Below are 20,351 nucleotides of genomic sequence, written 5' to 3'. Positions count from 1 at the left end.
AGTTTATGGAAAAATCCATTAAAAAACAATAAACGTGAGACTGATTGTGATCATTCACGACCAAATCCAAGCCTGTAAAGACGCTTAAGGGGGCTGTCACGCCATAGGGCGTTCTGTTGGGAGTATTGGGGATGGAAATTGGTCGTTCTGTTATACGTTTGTCCCATTCACAGCAAATCCAGCTGAGTTAATTCTGTTGATCGAAGTAGGCCTGTAACAGAGTTCTCAACAGGCCACGACATGTAGTGTAGGGTGCTGTGGTACACAAGCCGTCCCATTCACGGGAAATCCAGCTTTGTTTGTCTTGTTGATCAAAGGTGAAAACATCTGGTTTAAAGATCCCATGCCATTAAAATCCCATTTTTCCTATTGTTTGTTAAATAACAGGTCAGAATAAGTTTGTGACCTGTGGTAAGTTTGAAATCTGTGCAGTTGGTCTGCTCTGCTGTATGCAATAGCCAATGAAAGGAAAAAGGCAGAAAAAATGAGCCAATCTGGATAAGGTGACACTGCTACGTAGCGTTGTCAAATTATTATTCATGGGCCTGCCCACTTGGTTGGTTCGTAACCACCCACAGAAATTCTGAAGGAGTCGAGATTGAGCTAGTGCTAATACATGTAGTTGCTGCTTAAAGGTCTCATTCCACCGAAAACCGTTTATTACTCCTCCTTTTGAAATACGATAGATCACTCGGAGTTAGATATGCATGCTGAACGTGAAAACGTTCTCCAACCTCGATTGCCTGCATTAGCAAATGTAAGAAAATAGACGCACAAACGAGCGGATTCGAAAAGCCTCACCAACTGACAACTTTGCGTCTCTTGACCAAGAAACAAAAGTTGGGGAACAAATGGTTGGATCGGACATTACCACTATTTCAACATTTACGCGGCTCGGGCACGGCGATTGAATACAGAAAGAAGAGCCGCCTCGGGGCACCACGGCGGCCGGAGCTGAGCTCCCGGGCGCGGTGCACGGCAGCCGGTCCCCGCGGTCGCGGTCTCCCGGCGACCATGCCCCGGCCGAGCTCGCGGACTCCGGCGGTGCACTCCCGCGGGCACGGCGATTGAATATAGAAAGAAGAGCCACGACCGCGGCTCGACCGCGACAGAAGAGCCGCGACCGGGAGCCCGCGGGTTAGGAGTGCACCGCCGGAGTCCGGGAGCTCCATCGTATGTCCGGGAGCTCCGCCGTGCACCGCTGTCGCGGTCCCCCGGCGGCCGTCCCCCGGCGGCCGTGCCCCGGCGGCCGAGCTCCCGGACTCCGGCGGTACACTCTCGCGGGCACGGGGATTGAATACAGAAAGAAGGCTGTTGTATTGTATTCAATCCCCGTGCCCGCGGGAGTGCACCGCCGGAGTCGGCCGGTGCACGGCGACCGCGGGGACCAGCCACCGTGCACCGACGCGGTGCCCCGAGGCAGCTCTTCTCTCTGTATTCAATCAACCAGAAACCCACAAGGAGCCCAGTAGTTCTCCTTCTCCCTCTCTCTCTGTCTCTCTCTCTCTCGTTCTCCCTTTCTCTGTACGTTGAATTGGTATTATTACTGTGACGAACAGTGCTGTTAGCCAATCAGAGGCGAGGCATTTGCATCTCATGAATAAGAGCCAAAATCGGGTCGTTCTCCCTCACCCACCTCCACTACCACACTAGATCGGGCTGAAACAGGAGCACCACAGCATTATTATCACCAAAACAGACTCACAGGGCATTTATTGCTACTAGTGACCACCGCAAAATTAAATGAAAAAACGGTGGAATGAGACCTTTAATAAAGGTCTAAACAGGCCAAGACACGCAGTGTAGATTGCCGTTGTAGGTAGCTGGACAGTGATGGTGATTATTAAAAGCAGTGCGTTTCATGGAAACAAAGGTCTACGCTGCCTCCTAGTGTAGAAGACGGGAACACGTCCGCTCTTCATCTGTTCCAATCAATCAATGGGTGACCTTTTCTTTTGATATAATGGCTTAACTATTAGCCTCTGGTTCAAATGGTGTCTCTTTTAAAGGTCTCATTCCGTTTTTTCATTCATTTTGCGGTGGTCACTAGTAGCAGTAAATGCCCTGTGAGTCTGTTTTGGTGATAATAATGCTCTGGTGCTCCTGTTTCAGAATGTTCTAGTGTGGTAGTCGAGGTGGGCGGGGAAGAACGACCCGATTTTGGCTCTTATTCATGAGATGCAAATGCATCGCCTCTGATTGGCTAACAGCACTGTCCGTCACAGTAATAATACCAATTCAATTTACAAAGAAAGGGAGAACGAGAGAGACAGAGAGAGAAAGGGAGAAGGAGAACTACTGGGCACCTTGTGGGTTTCTGGTCGATTGAATACAGAGAGAAGAGCTGCCTCGGGGCTGTCGCCGTGCACCGGCCGAGCTCCCGGACTCCGGCGGTGCACTCCCGTGGGCACGGGGATTGAATAGGCCTACAATACAACAGCCGCGGAGCCGCCGGCACCGCCGGAGTCCGGGAGCTCGGCCGCCGGGGCACGGCCGCCGGGGGACCGCGACAGCGGTGCACGGCGGAGCTCCCGGACATACGATGGAGCTCCCGGACTCCGGCGGTGCACTTCTAACCCGCGGGCTCGCGGTCGCGGCTCTTCTGTCGCGGTCGAGCCGCGGTCGTGGCTCTTCTTTCTATATTCAATCGCCGTGCCCGCGGGAGTGCACCGCCGGAGTCCGCGAGCTCGGCCGGGGCATGGTCGCCGGGAGACCGCGACCGCGGGGACCGGCTGCCGTGCACCGCGCCCGGGAGCTCAGCTCCGGCCGCCGTGGTGCCCCGAGGCGGCTCTTCTTTCTGTATTCAATCGCCGTGCCCGAGCCGCGTAAATGTTGAAATAGTGGTAATGTCCGATCCAACCATTTGTTCCCCAACTCTTGTTTCTTGGTCAAGAGACGCAACGTTGCGTCTTGTTATAGCCACCAATAGCACAAGCACCAACTCAATGCTGTCTTCCCGTGGGCCGTCGCAAGCCAAGGTTGTGCGAGGCCATGAATACACCAACTGACGTCAGTTGGTGAGGCTTTTCGAATCCGCTCGTTGGTGCGTCTATTTTCTTACATTTGCTAATGCAGGCAATCGAGGTTGGAGAACGTTTTCACGTTCAGCATGCATATCTAACTTCGAGTGATCTATCGTATTTCAAAAGGAGGAGTAATAAACGGTTTTCGGTGGAATGAGACCTTTAAGCAGCAAATGTATTAGCACTAGCTCAATCTCGACTCCTTGTCACCTTATCCAGATTGGGTCATTTTTTCTGCCTTTTTCCTTTCATTGGCTATTGCAGACAAACTGCATAGATTTCAAATTTACCACAGGTCACAAACTTATTCTGACCCATGTTATTTAACAAACAATAGGAAACATGGGATTTTAATGGCATGGGATCTTTAAACGTCTTGTCAGCATTTTCCCGACTGATCTTATTCTATACTAATTTCAATGCAATGTCAATGTAAATGCATATTAGTCATTAGTAAGGACATGAATATGCATTTTGTGCCTAACATTAAAAATCCCTTAACAGGTAGTTCAAATGTAAAAATGTAACCAAACTGCAAAAGATAAAACATTTAGGCATCACAATGTTCAGAAAATTATTTATATATATATATAATAGTATGACAACATTTGGACCCAAAATGGATAGAATCAAGCAAACACATATGGAATTTAAATATTGCGTACTATTTCCTCACAATAAATATTTTAAATACATTCTTTAATACTTTGTGTATATTATGTATACATTTTCTACAGCTTGTCCAAATGTCAGGTACGGTTTTAGATATTAAGGCAAAGAACGGGTCTTCAAAGGGTTTGACAAAACACTTGACTCGTCTGAAAATAGTATTGTGAAAGACATTCATCCATGCAAAATTAATTGTATCCAATTCTGCATGGATGGATGTAGAATGAATGATTAATTCATTTAAAAAAAAGTAATATTACATTTAATATAATTTATCAAAAGTTCTAATGTGAACAATTTAAGATCCAGAAGTTATAGATGCTGTCACTGGGAATTCAGGTTGCCTGGGCAGTGGAGCGTGCTTTACTGAGTACAGTCTAGATGGCAGTGGGTAAGTGTTAGGTTGTCACGTAATCTGTCGACCAGTACAAACCCAGTCTGTGACTGGAGACCTGACATCTCTCTTCAAGTTGCTGTGGGTCACTGTGTGAAGTCCCTTTAACCATGTGTCATTCAGACAGAGTTCCTTGAGTGATTGAAACAAATAATTGACTTGAAGCTGGTGATTGAATCAACAACCACTGGGCTTGATGTCTTCAACTTCAGACAAAACATAATTAAAAACATATAAATGACAATAACTGACCCACAGATCCTCTCCACTCTCAGTGGGTCATAATCCCCGAAGGGATCTTTACTTCCAACACTTTGTCCCGCAGAACAACCTATCAAGTATCTTGGTCAAACACTAGCTCAGTGCTCGTCTATTCTTCCTCATTGACAATCTCATAGCTGCCCTTCTGCAGGTCGGTTACTGCGTCGTTACATCACTTCCTGTCTGGGAAACAAATAAAGGAAGTGAATTGAACGGGGGAACTGAAACCGAACAAGTGTTCATCTTCATGAGCAACATCGCTCTAAACTTCCTGCTCCAGTTGCTTGGTCGAGTCAACAGTCTGAGGGCTCTCCTGGTGTATGTCCGGGGTACTACAGTCTGAAACCGGCGCAGACGGCGGCCCGTCGTCCTGGCAACATCAACAACAAACCCAAACTATTAGTTTAGTTACTCATGCTACATAAAACACAGACTGTTCACCAATGTTAACCGACGTGCGATGTAGAGTACAGTAGCCTACTGCTCTGGATCGTTTTGTATAAATTATTTAATATACATCTCTAGCAAATAAATAAACAATCAATACGATTCGAAATGACAGCATATGAAGGCCCATTTTTCAAATACGGTGAAAGATAAAAGTTTGGTGGCTCCAGGTGTGTAACGATGATGAATTATCTCCACTCACCCTGTGCTTCAGGTAGGACAGGTAGGTGTCCCACCCCAAGGTGATGGTGTTGACGTAGACGACGCGGTATTTGGGTGACAGGAAGTAGAAGTTAACCATCTGCGCGGCAGGCCACACACACCAGTCGGCCTACGGCAAAGAAGCGTTCAGGTCAGTTATTCAGATCACAGCGTTCCGATTAAACCAAAACACCAAAGTAGCCTGGGTGGATGTCGCCTCTGTCCTAATGCCATCCCACAATGTGTTTGAGCTTCTTACCAGCATGAACTCCCAGAACTTGTCCTTGAACTCTTCCAATCCCTTGGATAAAGTGTGACCTTCCATCACACCCATACCTGCCACGAATAAAGAACGATTATGAACGTGACAACGATTTTAGACTGTGCTGGGATCTGTGCACTATTTCCTGTGTTTTATCCCATCATAAAAGACTCCACGTTTACTGTGGAAATGAATGACTCCTCAGTACTCTCACCGAGAAAGTACCACAGTCCAAGGGTCGGAGACGCCACCATTTGATCCACCAGAACCTTCTTGCCAACCGTTTTCAACGCATTGCCGACGTAGAACTTATCCAGCCAGCCGTACCAGTAGTGCAGCACTGGTCCCATTGAAAATCCCACTGCAAACATGCGTCCTGTAGAGTAGAACAGATAGGAAGAGACCGATATTCAGGCAAAAGGGGTGATAAAACCCGCAAAGTATTATTGTGCAAGTCACTGATCCCTCACCTGTCCTTGTCCAGTCCCGAACTCTCTCCGGATCCTTTCGCTTCTCACGGGTTTGCTGTAGAAAGTCGCCGAGCGCCAACATTCCTCCTCCGCTCAACGTGTTAGTGACTATCAAGTATCTTCCTTGAAAAAAGGGTTTGGAATAAAACGAGATTCGGACCAAAAAGTCCTTCCCTGCCCTTGGAAGCATTGTCGCTATTATTGTGTTTAGGTTCAAGCGACAAGAACCGGCCCATTGAGGACTACGATACCAGGAGACGGCGAGTCGAAGATGCAGAGAGCGTATTGCGTATGCGGAGAGTATTGCTGATGTAATCTGGGTCCAAAGTGTCTTTCTGGCGATTGTGTTTTATAGGCATAACCCGGTGACACGCACCACCGCATGCAACTACTTCGATTCAATTAAGGTCATCGTCAGTTGTCTTGGGGTCATGGGAGCCGAGTCGATGTGCAAATATATTCCCGAGGGCTGAACAGGCGATAACTCCCAACGAGACAGACTTTAAGTACCGCGTTTCGTCTATTATTGCAAAGTGAAATGTGACATGAGCACAACAGACTCAAGAAACTGAAAACACACGCAACTAACCAACAAGAGCCGGGCCGGTTTGATAATGGACACATTGGTGGAAACGTGCATCTCGATCCCCCCCTACCGGCATGGGGTAAAGGTGTGTTGTAGATAGATAGATAGACAGATAGATATGGATAGATAGATAGATAGATAGATAGATAGATAGATAGTTTTATTTATCCCCAAGGGGAAATTCAAGGTCACAGTAGCTTTAAAGACATCACACATACACAGGATTATAAAAATGAGATCTACATGAATACTATGGACAATAAGAGATACTAAATAAAATAAAATGTCCATATGAATGTGCCAAGGGCTGACCCTTTGATACAGTAATACAGTATTATGGTAAGGTGCACGATGATAGTGTGTGTCATGATGGTAGTGCAAATAGGAAAGGCAGTGCAAGGATAAAGGATAAAATCCAGAGACCAGCATTAAATTAAATACGGACAATATAAAATAACTATATAGATATTGTAATAATATAAAAAGTTAAAAACTATAACAACTGTAATGTGTGCCTGCAATATAAATGTATATTTTTTACCTGCAGGGGGCGGTATGGGGGTAGTCTCTGTGGAGTGTCATATTGTTACCTGCAGGGGGCGGTAGCTTCCTCTGTATGGTTTGATCAAGGAAGAGGTGAAGTAGAAATCACCCGCGTCCTGTCCAGTGAAGTTGTGTAAAGCAGCGTGAAAACCACATCAATATTATAAAAATGGTGAGCATTTCGCTGGCGGTTGTACAGATATGTGCAGGATGTTCATATGAACACTTTTTTTTTTGTGAAATACTTGGGTGATCAGGTTAACAGTGTCTTAACGCCCACGACGTATTGTCAACGTTAGCCATATTTTGCTAACAACCAGAAAATGGCCCGCTCGGACACTAAATAAATACCTCACGACGCAGCACGCGTTTTAAAATGTAATGACCTAAATTAAAATGTAATTTATGTCGTGTGCCGAACTTTTACGGCCACACCGTGCTGGCAGGTCTGCGTAATGTTGAGCAGTGAGCAGTTCCTGTAACATCCCTGCTCTCTGTTTCCCTTCCAGTTGCCTCTTTCGTTGCTGAAGACGGCCCAGAACCACCCGATGGTAAGGACCGATTCATGAAACCACTTCTGCGAGTATTTCCCCATCAGCATAACGCGTTGGTTGTTTGAAAGCAAGTGTTTTTGAGTTTCACAATAATAAATACAACCGCTTGCTTCCAAGACCCAGTGTGTTGATTATAAGACAATTCTGTGTAAAATGCAAATGAAAAGCATGCGATTTTCAATCAGCACTCGTGTGTGTATATATATATATATATATATATATATATATAGTATGTTAATGTGTGTCTGACTGTGTGGTTTGTTTCTTGGCAGCTGGTGGAGTTGAAGAACGGAGAGACGTACAACGGTCACCTGGTGAGCTGTGACAACTGGATGAACATCAACCTGAGAGAAGTGATCTGCACCTCCAGGGTAAGACTCTCCTTACAGCGCTGTGTGCGTGTGGACATGGAGCGTGAAGGACGTTCAGAGATTTGGCGCTACTTTTCAGCTGTTTAGCTGATTGTGCGTGTGGCTCACAACAAAAACAAACTAATAATAACAACAACAACTTCTATGAGTGAGGGGGGTATGGTGCAGTGGCTAGGGGTGTCCTGAAGAGACGTGTTCCTATCCCCAACGTCCACAGCCGACCAGAAGGTGACGGGTGAGGGTGTCCTGAGTTGTGCATTAAGTGTTCGGTGTGGTTGCTCTCACCCAGGACGGAGACAAGTTCTGGAGGATGCCGGAGTGCTACATACGCGGCAGCACCATCAAGTACCTGCGCATTCCCGACGAGATCATTGACATGGTGAAGGAGGAGGTGGTGTCCAAGGGACGCGGGCGCGGGGGAATGCAGCAGAACAAAGGCCAGCCGGGCAAAGGTCGCGGAGGCGGAGCCGGCAGAGGTACGATGGTTGTCTGTGAGATGGAAGTAGGCCTGGGCGATATTGGCTGAAAGACATATCACGATATAACCTGATCATATTGATCGATATCGATAACTATTGATCATTTTAATGACCTAAAAAGACTAGGAATTACCATGCTGGATTTAAACACTTCTGTTTAACACCTAATATGACCTTCCACTGTTCTTCATTGATAAATACTCCAATGTCGATACAACAATATGGAACCGTGTTTGTGTAACAAACCCAGCTGCTAGATTCGGTGGTCCAGTCTCTTATCGATATATATTGAACATGTTTTATATTGATATTGTATCGTATCACAATACGATAATTTATTGTTTTATTGCCCGGGCCTCGATGGAAGCTTTCGGTTTACTGTTCCCTGCCCAGATGCTTGTATTAGTAATTAACTAGAAGCCGTGGAGAATGTACTTGTTGATGTGTGAAGGGAGCTGGGGATATGAGATCACAATGTGAAGGGGACCGCAGGCAGTGGTCTTTCCATGTGGGGTTCAGCCAGAGAGTGAAGGGAAACTTGGAAAGTGGGCTCAATAGACGTGTTACTTTAACCAAGGGGAAATTAAGAAAGAAAAAAGAAAATGCGTATGCATAATGAAACCCTGATTCTGGTGTAGAAAGATTTTAGTTTAAGTTAGCTTCTGACATGAGTGCTTCATGTGCTCATTAAAGGTGATCGAAGATGGGCCGTTACAAGCCATTTCAAAATATATCCCTTTGTGACATCACAAGTTGACCAATGGTTGACCAATCTAAACCCATCCTTCCAGTCGCTTCAGTCCACCAATTAACTCCTTCCAGCCGGACACGTGTTGTGATGTCACAAATGGAACGTTTTTGAGTTGGCTCATACACCAGCCACAGGGGGCCTTTTTTACACTCTCCTGGTAGCTCACTGTGTGTGTCTTTCCTCTGGCCAGGTCTGTTCGGCGGCCGTGGCAGAGGGATGCCAGGTGGCGCCGGCCGCGGTCAGATGCAGCCAGACAAGAAGCCCGGCCGGCCCCAGGGGGGCATGAAGAACCAGCACTAGAGTGCCCTGCTCTCCCAACAGGTCTGTCAGACGCCCATCACCTCCACCACCCCCACCACCACCACCACCACCACCGGCTGGGAGGCTACCAACCGAAGGCCCGGTGAACGCACTTCTCTGAACCACGTCTCTCTTCCACCATTTAGCGGTTAGCCCCTAGCTGGAAGAGGTTAGCGGCTAGCTCCCGCTGGCAAGGAAGAATTGCGGTTAAACGAAGCACAGTCATGGTTTCCTTGAGAGATTTTGGTCATACTTGTTAGACGGCCTTGTTCCACCGTAGGAACCCATGAAGATGCCTAGCACATCAGTTTAATACTGGGCTCATGGAAATGTCAACAGCCGTTTGGATTGAGTTTTGTTGTCAATGTTGTTGGTGTTTGCTAAGTACATTTTACATGATGTGATATCTGTGTATGACCTTCTGTTCGCGTTTAGTCCACGTGCTACTGCTGTGGAGTGAGGCTGCTGACATTCGATTTAATGTTTGCTTTTTTCAAACCTGGGTATCCTCCGCAAGAATCTCCGCCTGAACTTCCAGTGGTTTCTTTGAATTTATGATTCTTTTTAAAATGGCGTCCATTGTTTCCTCTTATGTTATTTTTTAACTAGCGTGGTTCATCTAGTTGAAGGGAGATGGAGAGCAATCGGTAATTGTATGGATATCTGGAGACTTAAGTTACCGTTGTCGTACGGCAGGAAAGACGATCTACTCATTTGTCATTGTTTGTCTGACATGTGCATGTCCAACGTTTGCTGTTGGAGGGTTTATTTTTATTTTTGTAAGAAAAGACAATGTAATTTATTTACACAAGAAAATAAAGTGTCTTTTGTTAAAGCGTTTGTGGTCTAAAATGTAAACAATGAAACGGAGGTCATCACTTTAAAAGCCTTTACTCAAATGAAACACAAACTCCTTATTAGGGTCACAGTACGGCCATCATGATTGGTCAATTACCTTAGCTAATCATAACTCTGCAAGTTTGTCCACCCTAACCTTATAAAAGACATGCCGTACTTTTGGCAGGAGCATTTCAAGCCTGTATATGCTTAACTGTATACTCTAAATCAATAGTCAATGGCCCTTTCTGAAACATTCAGGATGAACTGAAGGGTTGAAGGCACTCCACAAAACGTGACATTAGTTTCACTTTATTGTGTTTTTGTGGATAAACGAATGATACTTCTGTTAATGATCTCAATTTAAATCAACCCTTTACCTCAAACAAACTCAAGTTCCACAGAAGTTTTAGTTCTACAGAAATGTTCTGAATAAAAAAAAAAAATAAACCGTAAAACATTGTGCTTGGTGGTTAGGTACACTTTGTGGTAACCAGTAATAAAAGGATACATGCGATGTGCACACGTGTGATAAGTCATTCAAAGCCAGCTCTATCGGTTTGTGATGACGCGCCCCAAGATGTACGGTACGCTGCACCAACCCGTAGTCTGAGTGGATCTCTTCAAATGGCTCCATTATGAAATGGGAAGTAAGGAAAAATCAACCTCACACTAGGTAGTAAAATAATTTTTCCTTTAGCAAAACCTATAGGTCCAGGATGTAAATAACATGAGCATTTGTCTTTAGTCGTAAATTAAGTTGTTCATAAGCCACAATCCCCAGGGCAGCCACCAGGTGGCGTCTGATGTCAACAGTCATTTCTCACAGAATTTGCTGCTGTAGGCCCACAATGAAATGGACAATTATGTCGATCTAGCTTCACACTGCATTGGGGTTTCAGTGAACTATTATGCATGCAAAATATGTTTAATTGATAAATTGATGAATATAATCTTGAGCTGGGTACACGGGAGCTTTAACTTGGTGTTCATTTAAAATTACATTTCTGTCTCTCGACTACTGAAAATCTGAAAATAACAGCAAAAATTAACAGCAGAATGCTGTTAAAGCGCCCAGCTTGTAGTTGCAGTGCGCGGAGAAGAACAAATGGTGACTTGTGTTACCGCCACCCAAAATGTATTATGTGGATACGAAGAACAGGTGCATGTATCCAAACCAGTTAAGGGTGGATATGGAACAATATTTTCTTTTTTCTGAAATGGATTTAAAATGTTCGCAAATACCCATCAGAAGCGGTTTCAATGGTATGAGACGAGTGTGGTATGCTTGGATGTTACAACTTGTTAGTACGTTAGTTATTATTTAGTGCATACAGGACTTTGTCTTCAGTGTATTTCTATGATATGCTGATATGCCTTTAGAAGGCCAGTGCTTTCTATTGTTGTAGGTCAATTGACGAGTGGTAGGTTTGGAAATCTTTCCTTTAGGGACCTCTCAAACGGCTGGGAGTGGTGTTGATTGGTGGACCTTATCAACGGATAGGCTGGCAGTCGATCTGTCCGGCCTAACGCACACGAGTGACACTTGTGATGTCACAAAGGGAAGGAAATAGCAGGTGCCATTTTTAGGTACTGTTTTCCTTACAAGTAGAAAGCAATCCTTTGCTTATCACTGTTCACGAACTGGTTGTTGGTGATGGACAACGTGATGTCATAATGGAAGTTACCTTCACAGTCAAAGTTAAGTCACAGATGGGATTTTAAACATGTCATCAAATTCAAAGTGACTTTTTACCAGACAGGGCGGTCCCTCTTAATTAATCCATTTTAAAGAATACTGCCAATTGAATCCTGATTTATCCATAACCAAGATACTTTAACATGGGTACATTTAACCACCCTTAAATCTACTCTTTTATTGGAGATGTGTATCAAAGAAACCCATTTATTTATTTATTTAATTAGCTCTTTAAAAAAAAGCAAATACAAAGTCCTGACAACCGCATGGACCTGAGGCTGTCCGGGTAGAGGTCCTGGATACGTGTTTAGTTCAGATGTTTTGAATTCTGACTGGAGCCAAATTGTGTTGCACATTAAATCACATTAAAACCTAAACCATCAAATGACGCATCGATTTAGAGCCGCCGATGATGGATGTGTTTTGATAAATGAAAAGAGAAAGCAGTATCTTATGAATCGTAAGTACAATTGAATGATTCATTGCCTGTTTGAGGGCCTGGTGGGGTGCCCGCCGACACACACGTGTTGAAACATGAACCCAAGAAACCCCACATATTCCTGCGTCGTCCGTTATCGTTCATCAATGCCTGGTGATTGATTTAAACGGCTGAGCTGTTGGGCCGACAAAGGGTCTGGGATCGCAGAGCATCGCTGAAAAGGGATCCTCTCCTCTCTTTACTTTTCCTCCCTGCCCACCGCCTGTCTCGCCACCTACACATCCCTCGCCCACACACACCCGCAGCACACACACATCCACAGCCAGCCAATTACCACCCCCCGCCCCCCCCCATCTCCTCCATCCTCACCTGCGTCACTCTGCATCTGTTGCCATGGTGATCATTAAGGTCCATGAGGCTTTGATGCTGATGCAGGCTGCCCGCCCGCGTCATCACTCCCCCCCCGGGATACGGGACTATTTTACTCCCCCCCCCGGGATACGGGACTATTTTTACCGCTGGGCACTGAAATACAAAGCAGGCTGCTCCCTGAGTATTTATGGGTTCTGCAGCGGGCGCTTCCTGCCAGAAAGAGAGCTTTTCCTGTGCGCACTTGTGCACGCCAACGTGCCACTCGCCAAGCGAAGTGACTCATCCAGGACAGACAGGAGAGCCTTGGCTCGCTGATTCTCGTGCGTTGCTTCACATACGCTGCAATTAAACAGATTTGCTTAACGGTGCCATGTTGTGCCCTAGGGAGACGTTCTTTCAGAGCCCTGCTTAGAATATAGCTCAGCCAATCAGAACCCTGCTACACAGTAGCTCCGCCAGTCAGAGTCGAGGTTAGGGTGCAGCTCGGCAAAGGTGAGTGCCAGGCAAGAATGTTTTCAGATTTATTTCAGCTCATAAATCATGGAGGAAATGGAAGGCGCAGTTGGCAATCTCTACAAATATCAGGTTTCCTTTTATGATAATTAAATGTTCTGTTTGACAGTATGTTGTAGACCGTTATTGGTGTAGTATGAGATGACTGTGTGTGTGTGTGTGTGTGTGTGTGTGTAATAGATTCTCCAGTAAAATCAGGAACACCCAAATGAAACAAACGAATAACGAACAATCATAATGGTTGTTATTCATAATCATAAAGAGGTTGGGGGCAGTTTGGACTGTACACTCTGCCTTGAATGTTGAAGTAGTTCAAGAAGCCTATATACAGTTCACTTAAGATCACAAACAGAACAGGAAACTCAAGATGGGTACCAGACTGGAAAACATCATTCTTCAAATGAATATGTCTCTCTCTCTCTCTCTCTCTCTCTCTCTCTCTCTCTCTCTCTCTCTCTCTCTCTCTCTCTCTCTCTCTCTCTCTCTCTCTCTCTCTCTCTCTCTCTCTCTCTCTCTCTCTCTCTCTCTCTCTCTCTCTCTCTCTCTCTCTCTCTCTCTCTCTCTCTCTCTCTCTCTCTCTCTCTCTCTCTCTCTCTCTCTCTCTCTCTCACACACACACACACACACACACCAGAATTAGCCATACACTGATACCATTTTTTTTTTCCAGGTTTATATAATCCTAATTTGCATCCTTGCGCTCCATGCCGACCCAGTTCTGTCAGAGCACATAAGGGAACGCGATGCCGGTTTACATGTGGAGTTATTCCACTGGCCCCGCGGGCGGCGGGGGGTCCGCCGCGGCTGTAGCTGGCCGTCAGAAGAGCAACGCTGTTCTCTACGACCAGAGACCCTGTGAGGGCCGAGGCCTACATGAGATAGGTTACCAGACATCAGGCAGCTGGGCGGTTTATAAGATGGATGGATAGATGGCGGATGGGGATGCTACTGTATCTTTAAGAGAGGGAGAGCGAAAGATAGAGAGAGTGAGTGAGTGAGTGAGAGAGAGAGAGAGTGAGAGAGAGAGAGAGAGAGAGAGAGAGAGACAGAGAGAGGGGAACACGTATACAAGCATGAACTGACTCGCCCAGCCCTCCTCCCTCCTCGTATCTAGCATAGAGCAGAACACACTTCCGCTCCGGAGACCTGTCACGCTTTTTTATGGCGTCACAAATAAGGTGCCCCCCCCCCCCCCCCCCCCCAACAACACAAGGCCTACCTTTGACAGTGACACCCATGGAGGTGTGAGATTGTGACGGCCACCTCCTCGTCGAATGTCCCTCCTGCTGATACCATGGTCTGAGAACAACTGCGATGTTCCACTGGTACTTGCACATCTAAATGTTAGCCCACATCCTATCACAGATTGTTATTCGTTACACGGAACAAGAACTGTGCCAATATAAATGTACTTCACTCCATTATGTGTACGTACTAAGTGCTTTGGGTACTGTCAAAGCAGCTCTGGGTGTGTGAGTAATATTGTTAAAATTGTTAATATTTATATTCTCTTAGTGATCTTGTCTACCTTCCTGCGCTAAAGGTGTCGTGGCATTTACCGAATATGATAGTTAGTTAGATATGATAGTCAGATCACTATCTTTGGATCAAAGCTGGGCGCTTCAGAACCAGACAACCCCGTGTTGTTTTTTAGGTCAGAAAACAAGGCAAGAATCAAGCCGTCCTCCTTATTACTCGCAATGACATCAAACCATAATGCACCGCTCTGTTTTGCAGTTTACCCTCCCTCTCCATGGCGACAGCGCTCCGCTCTGCGCACGTCTCGTCATTTAAATAAAATGGGCAAAACGCTGTTTCTGCCCAATCTGCGATCCCGAGTGACGTCACGGAACAGGCGAGGACACAAAACTAGTTGGCGTCGCGCGCGGCAGGGCATACGAACCAAGACGCAGACGTGAACGCTGGTGGATATAAAACATAAATACCCGGAACGCCGAGGGCTGACATTTTAGGAAAGAAGAACCGAGAAGACTTAACAGTAAATCAAGTTTCGGTTTCTTTTTTAGGTAATGGTCGCCACTACATTTTGAGAGTGTGCTGCGCATAAACAAGTCGGGATTTTCCATTGGGATTCTCCGTGTAAAACATGATGAAGAAGGATATTAACTTGAGCCTGGCGGATGACGCCAACCTCAAGCCACATCTGCGCGAAGCGGAGAGTATCTTGAATTCCCCGGACCTGGGGCTCCTCAAGCTGGCCTCCCCGGAGCTGGAGAGGCTCATCATCCAGTCCAACGGGATGGTCACGACCTCGCCGACCACCCAGTTCCTCTACCCGAAGACGGTCACCGACGAGCAGGAGTTCGCCGAGGGATTCGTCAAGGCACTGGAAGACTTGCATAAGCAGAACCAGCTAAATGGGGGGGCGTGCGTCCAGAACAACATGGACATGGGCGCCAACATTGCCCCGGTGAGTGTCCAGCCGGACCTGCCGGTTTACACCAACTTGAACAGTTACGGCAGCGGGCCGTTGGGGACCACGGTCAACTACACCACAGACACCGTCACCTTTCCACCTCCTCCGTCGCATCATCACATGGGGGGGACCCCGCCACATCCGCCGCTGTCACGGGTCCAGGCGCAGAAGGACGAGCCCCAGACGGTCCCCGACGTCCAGAACTTCGGCGACAGTCCCCCCCTTTCGCCCATCAACATGGACTCCCAGGAGCGCATCAAAGCCGAGCGGAAGAGGCTGCGCAACCGGATCGCCGCGTCCAAGTGTCGGAAGCGCAAACTCGAGCGAATCTCTCGGCTGGAGGACAAAGTGAAGTCTCTGAAAAGTCACAACTGCGACCTGGCGTCGACGGCCAGCGTGCTGCGGGAGCAGGTGTCCCAGCTCAAACAGAAGGTGCTCTGCCATGTCACCAGCGGTTGTCAGCTGCTGCCGCATCAGGTGCAGGTCCACTAGCCGCCTGCCGGGTCCATATGGCGGCGCGACCAGCATATAAGCTTTTCCTTCTGGACTTTTCAGCTTGACTGACATGTACATAGGGCCAAAGTGTTTTTTTGTACATTTGCCAGGACTGATGTCTACGACTATACACACAGACCACCCCAAACCTGGACAAAACCCGATTCAACGCATTGCTATAACGTTAGGCTGATTTCGTCATCATATGTGTTATGTCCCCGTTTGTTTAATTTATGTGTATTTATATGTGCCCATTTATGATATGAGGTATTCACATATTTGCCATATGTATTTTCTGTCGGCCTGTGTGATGCAATATGTGTATGTTGTTGACAAACCTTAATGTTGTCATTGGGCGCAGGGTATCAGTGTTAGTTTTTTTGCACTTATAGGCTGTTTTATACAAGAAAGTGTTTAATTGTTTTGAATGTGAAACATTGTCATATTTCTATGCACTTTTCTTTCAATTATGTTCATACATCGCGTTTTGTTCTTATATTAAAGTTGATTGGTAAAAAAAAAAAAATAGGGCTATAGATTCTTCTATAGGTTGTGACCCTTACCAAACACATTTTTTTCTTCGTCAAGTGTATTTAAAAAGAATAACCTTTACGTTGTGTTGACGGACTCAGCATTGTGGTTGTTTGATAACTAAAATGCCAATATTTTTGGCCACACGTTTGATATTATACCTACGTAGATTTCCGTCGATGACCAAAGCAGGATCACCGCAGAATCACCGTCGGGCTGGAAATAGGTGGTCTTCAAAGACCGTATGCCCGCCGCTGACGCAGTCTAGTGGGTCTACTTTACATTACTGTGTTGTCTACCGCCCTCTGTCGACTATTTCTGAAATAACACATAATTACGTGATAATCAGACCTACTGATAGAGCGTGTTACATTAATGGTTTTGTTAATGGATAAGAACTTCTGCTAACATAGCAATCTTCTAAATCTCTCTAAAGACTGGGCTCTAGTTTACACACACACACACACGCACACACACAATTGCCCCACAAGTACTGAATCTTTGACAAACTATTGTTATATTTTAAATAAATATCAAATATCAACTATCATCAAATATGCAATGCATTCGGAGCAGTACATACCACACGCCTTATTGGACAAGCAGATTGAATCCAGTAAATTTGGTACTGATATGCATTTGTGACATCACATCAACATGTGTTACGTCACCATATATACCATGTAACACCTACATGTGATAAAGATGCGCTTGTAGGGTTAAGTAGGAGTTTTATGAATCTAGAACATAGAATATTAATCAATGAATCATAATTTCATTGACTACACACGTGTAGAATACTAAAACGCAGCAATTTTTTCAAAAAAAAAATATTTTAACAACACAACCTTTATTTTTTTTTGTTAAATTATTTTTCCACAACATATACAGCAATTTGCTTTAGTTATCTCGACATTTCAACACTTTGACACAATATTCCCTTCATATATTATAGGCTACTGCATAAGAGTTCATTCCACACAATAGAAACATGTACAAATCAAATGTAAACCATGTCAACAGTACCTGATGAGAGGACCGTATCGACGGATGAACAATGGAAAACAACAAAGCAACATAGACTTCCTTTCTCTGCTTGTTTCTTTTTTTTTTACAATTATAAACGAGTTTGCCATTAACATTGAAGTGAAGCATTTGGGCCTACTGGTAGGTGTTTGTTCATGTTAGCTGCTTCCTCTCATGTTGGTTAGTTCCTCTACAATATCGATTTTTGTGATGGGTCACCAAGCCAATGTTGGTGGGTATACCATCCTGACCAATGGGAACACAGATCTACTCTCAAAGCAGGTGGTATGAACTCCCACTAATTCCGCCCAACATGTCCTTCCTACATTTTGTCTCACTGTAATTTCCCGAAATACATGACGTTACTGAAGTACAATACACTCTGAATGCGGTTTTTTTTTTCTCTTAAAGGTCTTTCAGGTAAAAGGTCTTGAAGTAAAGCTTACGCTTTGCATGCCCCTGAGAGATGGCTCTGCACGATGTGAATTAGAACTTTTTGGAACCATGACATCATCACTTCTGTAGGTCTCAATTGGTTACGATGGTTCCAACTTTTAACGCAATCCGCATGAATGTTTTTGGTTTTGTAAACAGGTGTAATGTGACCTGAAATACAACTCTCCCTCAGTTGATGGTATAGGCTAATATAGAAACTATGATGCAGGATATTATTTTGAAAGCAGCACTACCCCCCCCACCCCCCTTTATAAATAAACTCTGAACTTTTGAAAAATAAAACACCTTCAACAGATTTTTTTCTCATTGTTGACTTGATTTTTCGACGTGCTATTGTTTCCTTTTAGTGTAGATGTGGAGTATATTGCTATGAACCGAGTCGATTCACATAGAAGTAGAGTCAAGTCAACAACACTGTCCACATGTATGCCAGGACATTAAGGTATTAACAGGTCAGGAAGCAAAGGAAGACACATACAACTCTGGATATGACCAGAGGGGCAACAGTCAAGTAAAACTTTTTTTTTAAACAATAAGAACAATAGCAGGATTTAAATATTGTAACGTTTCCTGTGATATTATGTCCAGACAAGATACACATTACTTTCTTTGGATCTTTGAGAAAAGGGAACATTACTTGTCTAAGAATTCAATGGTGGTTCAAGGTTCAAGTGGTGTTATCTCTAGCAGATAGCAGTCCTTGAAGCAGTATCTAGCAGGGTTTTCTTCTACATTTATTAATTAGGATCCGCCCTGTGGACAAGGATAGGTTGATAGACTTGTGTAGCCGAATGACCAGATTGGTAGTAAGTGTTTGTATTATTTGTTAAGCAACAGAGCGGTGTAATAAGTCTTAAGAAGCTACTGCATATACAGGGGGGTCGTCAACTTCCTCTGCCTCACCGCCGCAAAACAAAACAAAAGGAATATGATGAATAAGTAATACGCAGATTCTAAGGATGGATTCTGCTGACCAAAGCAACAGGATGCCGCTGTGGTCGTTTCCATGTCTTCCTTGACAACAATGGTGGACAACGGCATCGAAGGCGAGTGGCCTAGATGCTGTTAGCTGGTCAAATGATACCTGTGATCAGGTATCATTTGGTTTGGTTCAGGTTTTTTCATTAGCGTTGACGGCAACCAGAACAAACAAGGGCCCGATCCCTGACGGCTGACTGTATTACCTTCGATGCTCAGCATTGAGCTTTGAATACTAGGGATCTCCAAGTGGTATAAATAAGGGCAGTCGTCTTTCCTTCATCATGTCCCACAGAAGCCATCTCCAGGGGAAGGCCATTAGCCCATGTTATCTGTCATCTGTATCTTGGTCAAGTTCCCTCTGCGTCAAATCTTTACCTCTCAACGTGACACTCTCGAGCCCTCATAGCAGAAACACAACGAGACACCTTAAGTGGATTCGATGTTTCTGAAGGAGGCAGTGCAGAACTAGTCTGAGGCTCGTAAACCAACAGCGGACCAAACGATGAAGACACGGGGACATATATTGTTTCTGTTTATGTGTATAACTACATATAAAACATTGAGTTGGGTATAGAACAGGACTCCACTATATTAGCCGTACCATTCTTAGTCACCGGGCGGACGTCTTCAGAAGACGTTGGCCTGGTGGGAATGGAAGGACTGTAAATGTTGAACGGACTATAGAAAAGAGACAGGATTCAGGAATCAGGGAGCACACCGAAGAGGGAGGAAAGGAACACAAAACAAAGGGATTATGGGTAAGAGAAGCTGGGTTGAAGCCATTTGAAAAGCTAGGTACAGACGGGCATATAAGCTAACTGCCGCTGACATTGAGAAAATATCATTCAAAGCTTTTTTGATTTTCAACCCAGCTCTAACCCTGTGGCCCTCAGTAAACCAACAGTCCCTATCAGCCCATGACAATAAGCAGGAAAATTGTATGTGTGTGTGTGTGTGTGTGTGTGTGTGTGTGTGTGTAATGTTGACTGTGTAAGGACCTGTAGTTCTGGGGTCCCATCAAAGGTTTGTCTGTGTGTGTGTGTGTGTGTGTGTGTGTGTGTGTGTGTGTGTGTGTGTGTGTGTGTGTGTGTGTGTGTATGCGTGTCCAGGTTATGTTGAGGGTTTCAGGACCTGGAGCCCTGGGGTCCCATTAGAGGAGTGTGTGTGTGTGTGTGTGTGTGTGTGTGTGTGTGTGTGTATGTGGGAAATCGGGGGGGGGGGGGGGGGGGAGGGTGGGTGTGTGATAAGTCATCT

The 20,351-nt window shown here is 45.3% G+C and overlaps 3 protein-coding genes across 3 annotated transcripts; 2 read left to right on the top strand and 1 right to left on the bottom strand.

Moving 5' to 3' along the window:
* Positions 1 to 3,700: 3,700 nt before the first annotated feature.
* Positions 3,701 to 6,297, bottom strand: mpv17l2 (MPV17 mitochondrial inner membrane protein like 2). The gene is made up of 5 exons (XM_084472694.1): positions 5,728 to 6,297; positions 5,472 to 5,633; positions 5,255 to 5,331; positions 4,997 to 5,125; positions 3,701 to 4,717 (listed from the first exon to the last, which is right to left on the bottom strand). Exons 1-5 carry the CDS (start codon positions 5,915 to 5,917, stop codon positions 4,610 to 4,612), a joined length of 666 nt encoding a protein of 221 aa, XP_084328820.1. The 5' UTR covers positions 5,918 to 6,297; the 3' UTR covers positions 3,701 to 4,609.
* Positions 6,298 to 6,935: 638 nt separating this feature from the next.
* lsm4 (LSM4 homolog, U6 small nuclear RNA and mRNA degradation associated) lies at positions 6,936 to 10,464 on the top strand. The gene is made up of 5 exons (XM_084472670.1): positions 6,936 to 7,028; positions 7,366 to 7,407; positions 7,683 to 7,781; positions 8,071 to 8,257; positions 9,202 to 10,464. The coding sequence occupies exons 1-5, from the start codon at positions 7,026 to 7,028 to the stop codon at positions 9,309 to 9,311; spliced, it is 441 nt and encodes a 146-aa protein (XP_084328796.1). The 5' UTR covers positions 6,936 to 7,025; the 3' UTR covers positions 9,312 to 10,464.
* A 4,600-nt stretch (positions 10,465 to 15,064) lies between these two features.
* On the top strand, positions 15,065 to 17,096 carry LOC311352863 (transcription factor JunD-like). Its single transcript, XM_084472685.1, has one exon. The coding sequence runs from the start codon at positions 15,279 to 15,281 to the stop codon at positions 16,098 to 16,100; it is 822 nt and encodes a 273-aa protein (XP_084328811.1). The 5' UTR covers positions 15,065 to 15,278; the 3' UTR covers positions 16,101 to 17,096.
* The last annotated feature ends 3,255 nt before the right edge of the window (positions 17,097 to 20,351 follow it).

This window comes from Micromesistius poutassou, assembly GCF_964030765.1.
Source record: "Micromesistius poutassou genome assembly, chromosome: 9".
Lineage (NCBI taxonomy): Eukaryota > Metazoa > Chordata > Actinopteri > Gadiformes > Gadidae > Micromesistius > Micromesistius poutassou.
Note: the sequence above shows the minus strand (reverse complement) of the source record. Positions and strands in the feature narration are given on the sequence as shown.